The sequence below is a fragment of the Papaver somniferum genome, chromosome 11 (genome assembly GCF_003573695.1).
Source record: "Papaver somniferum cultivar HN1 chromosome 11, ASM357369v1, whole genome shotgun sequence".
Lineage (NCBI taxonomy): Eukaryota > Viridiplantae > Streptophyta > Magnoliopsida > Ranunculales > Papaveraceae > Papaver > Papaver somniferum.
In genome coordinates this window covers 23,643,078-23,646,469 of record NC_039368.1, presented here as the reverse complement: position 1 = coordinate 23,646,469, position 3,392 = coordinate 23,643,078, and the positions used below count along the sequence as shown (strand labels likewise).

Sequence of the window (3,392 nt, the reverse complement as noted above, 5' to 3'; positions counted from 1 at the left end):
AAGAATAATACTTTTCATCTGGAAGCTATCACAAAAAGTACTTCCAACATCTGCTAGACTAGGTGCTCATAATAAGGACATCGACCCAATTTTCCAGTTATGTAATAATCAAGCGCAAGAAACGGAATTTCATCTCTTCATTGAGTGCCCGTTTGCAAGAGCCGTTTGGTTTGGTCTCTCCCTAAATAATATAATCTCAAGTTACATTCCCAGCACAGTTATTTCCTGGATTAAATGGTGGATTACGGAAACTAACTTGAGCCATTTTCAGGTAAAAATTTCTACCATACTTTGGTTCATCTGGAAATATAGATGCTCGGTAGTTTTTGAGAAAATAATCCCAGACCCAATCAATTTAATATGGCAAATCAATAGTTTCTTACATTTTTCCCCGTCAAATACCCTTCAAAGTAATATGAAAACTCAAAAGAAAAACTCAACCAATTACTCTTGGTCTAATCTAAATTCAGATTGGATAATCTTAATTGACGCTTCCTTTAAGAAATAGGATTTGTCGATGGGATATGCTTTCATTCTATATTCAGCTGATGAAGAGACTTTCATGCACCTATCTGCGGGTTCAGAGTGGGCAACGTCAGCTTTCCACGCAGAAGCAAAATCCTTATTAAAGGCTGTTACGTGGTTAAAAGAAAATATTTTATCAAGCGTCTTCATAGTAACTGGCTGCAAAGCATTGGCAGACATTCTAAACAAGGTAAGCACAGAATCTTCGTGGTCAGCGGAAAATACCTTGCAAGAAATAAGGACAATCATGGGCGATCTACCGCAAGCTAAAGTGAAATATATTAAGAGGAAGAATAACTCAGCAGCGGACTACATTGCAAAGGAGGCAAGGATTAAAAAGCTACAACATATGTCAGATAACATGCGACAAAAAATTCATAAATCTAGCATAAATTCTAATGTTTTTGATAAAAATGATCTTGTAAATCTTTTGTACTATATTTGCTAGTTAATACATGATTTTTTTTCATTAAAAAAAAAGTTAAGGTGTATTCGAAAAAATTCGTGCATCATCGGCGTAAAATTGAGAGAGTTGCTGACCAGGATCCCACTACACTGATGACAAGCCTGCCTGCTTTAAGACAAAAAACAATTTTTTTTCATCCGACACTACTCATTCATTGACGTAGCAAAGAGGATCATTACACAAATTAGATGCCTCTGCATTTCATTTGATTGGCTGAGGCCTGAGTGCAAATGAAGCCAAAATAATGAAAAGAAAACAATATCCCCCACTCGATCAATCATTATTTATTGGACTAAAACTCGTTCATTTATCTCTCGAAATAAAATAAAAACATGGAATTATTTTGAAAATTATGTCATTTTCTCCCACAAAATTCAGTGCCCTTCCATTTTTTTTCTTCTCCTCAAACAACCACTTAAACCTTCAACTGTTTCTTTCAAAGACCATATAATTCCTCAAGGCTTTTTCCTACTGCAAGGAGAAGATTATAAAAGAATTAGTCCGCCCCTAACCTCATCACCTTAATCCAGTCTATTTCTCTCCACCCATACAAAACCTATCTATCTACTCTCTCCGTTGCATCAAGTTCTTCTTCCAAATGAAAAACTTAACCATGAAGTCCATCACAATACCAGTACTACTACTTCTGTTTCTTACTCAATTCAGTGCTTCGTTTTCTACTACTGCAGCCAAAGGTATTTGTTAGTAACTTAATTAATAGGCTTATTAATTTTTCTTCTTCTTGGTATCGATTTTATATTACTTACAAATTCTTAATATTATTTTGTACAATTTTGTTTCGGTACAGGATACGATGACTTGAATAACAGTACGAAATCATCCGAGTTGTTGAACAATCAGAATAATAATAATAATGGATTAATGATTCCAGCAGAATCAGAAGTGTATCGAGTGTTTGACGACCTCTACGGATATAATTATAACAACGAGCAGGGTAAAGGACTTCGACGCCGTAAACTTGAACCTTTTCAGCTGTGTTTGGAATGCAAGTGTTGCCCACCTGGTGCTGGAACTGATCCGACTACATGTACAACTATGCCTTGTTGTTTCGGCATCGACTGTCAAATCCCAAACAAACCATATGGTGAATGTGCTTTTGTTCCCAAGACATGTAATTGCACATCATGTGCTGTTTAATCCGCCATAGTTTCAGGAAACATAGTAATTATATAGATCACTTAATTTCTTAAGTTTATTAATTAGTTAGTTCATTAGGTCTGTTTGCAAGATACAGTATACATAATTGGTGCATGTGGGTGTAAGATAAGTGTGATTATATTAATCAAAATCGAGCTCTTGTTTTCATATTTTTGATAACCATGGTTCCAAGATAAGAAGGGACTGATATCGTTGGAGATAATGGCTGCTAGTTTCCCCGGCGACCTTGAGGAATTCGATCGAAACGTGGTAAGATACTACCGACATTAAGTCGAGGCATGTCTACCGCAAAATTCACCCATCTTATATTGTTGGGTATTAGCATGTGTAAAATTTTGTTACTTGCCTTTCAACATTTACTTGTTTGGCTCATTCAAAATTTTGATGGATTGAGCATGACCTAATACTAAGAGCTAGGGCTGTGACAACACTCTATTCCTTTTGAATGGAGTAGAGAGGAGGTAGTAGTCCTTTAAAAGGGGTGGTGGTGTGTTAGGAGCTCCGTTGCAGATTTCAGGCCTAGCCATTAACCAAGAAGTGATGGGAACGATGTATAATAAGGATTTTCAAACGCTACTTCGATTGCGCTTTTGGGGTTTCTCTACTCCCATAGTAGCACCAGATGTTGTCAAATTTGACGCTGACTCATTGGAGTAGTGTTCTAATCTCCATCGTCCTTGCTCTTAGTGAATAGTGGTCAATGATAGCTACGAGGGTGTGAGGTGCAAGAGGAGTGCCACAAAAGTTTTGCAAAGAGAGACTCTTCAAGTTATGAGTTTGGCGCCACCAAATTTTCAGACGCCAAGGAGGAGCATATAAGCTTTGAGCAACGAATTTTTCACGAGCACAAAATTAACGAGAACCACAACTCTTGTAATACCCAACTGTTGACAGAGCTTCATATCCAAAAGAAGAGCTCGAGTGTCAGCAAAGTTGCTAGTACTAGACTTCTAAACTCATGGAACGCAACCATAGTCTTACTTTATCGTTGTTACAGATTGCACCACCCACAGTTTCACCATGAGTCTACGACTCCCCAACTCCTCCGTATTTTATTTATGAAAAACCTCGCAATGGCAATAGTCAAACTGAAACTTAAAATGGTTCGGCCCAGCTGGGCCGTACTAAATAAAATGATTTTTTTGGGGATCCATTTTTGAGGGACCTTTTAAATGATTATCCTATCCATCAATCGGTGATAAGGGATGTCCTAATATTAGAG

General features: G+C 37.2%; 1 protein-coding gene across 1 annotated transcript; it reads left to right on the top strand.

Moving 5' to 3' along the window:
• Positions 1-1,305: 1,305 nt before the first annotated feature.
• Positions 1,306-2,329, top strand: LOC113323504. The gene is made up of 2 exons (XM_026571821.1): positions 1,306-1,686; positions 1,800-2,329. Exons 1-2 carry the CDS (start codon positions 1,590-1,592, stop codon positions 2,147-2,149), a joined length of 447 nt encoding a protein of 148 aa, XP_026427606.1. The 5' UTR covers positions 1,306-1,589; the 3' UTR covers positions 2,150-2,329.
• The last annotated feature ends 1,063 nt before the right edge of the window (positions 2,330-3,392 follow it).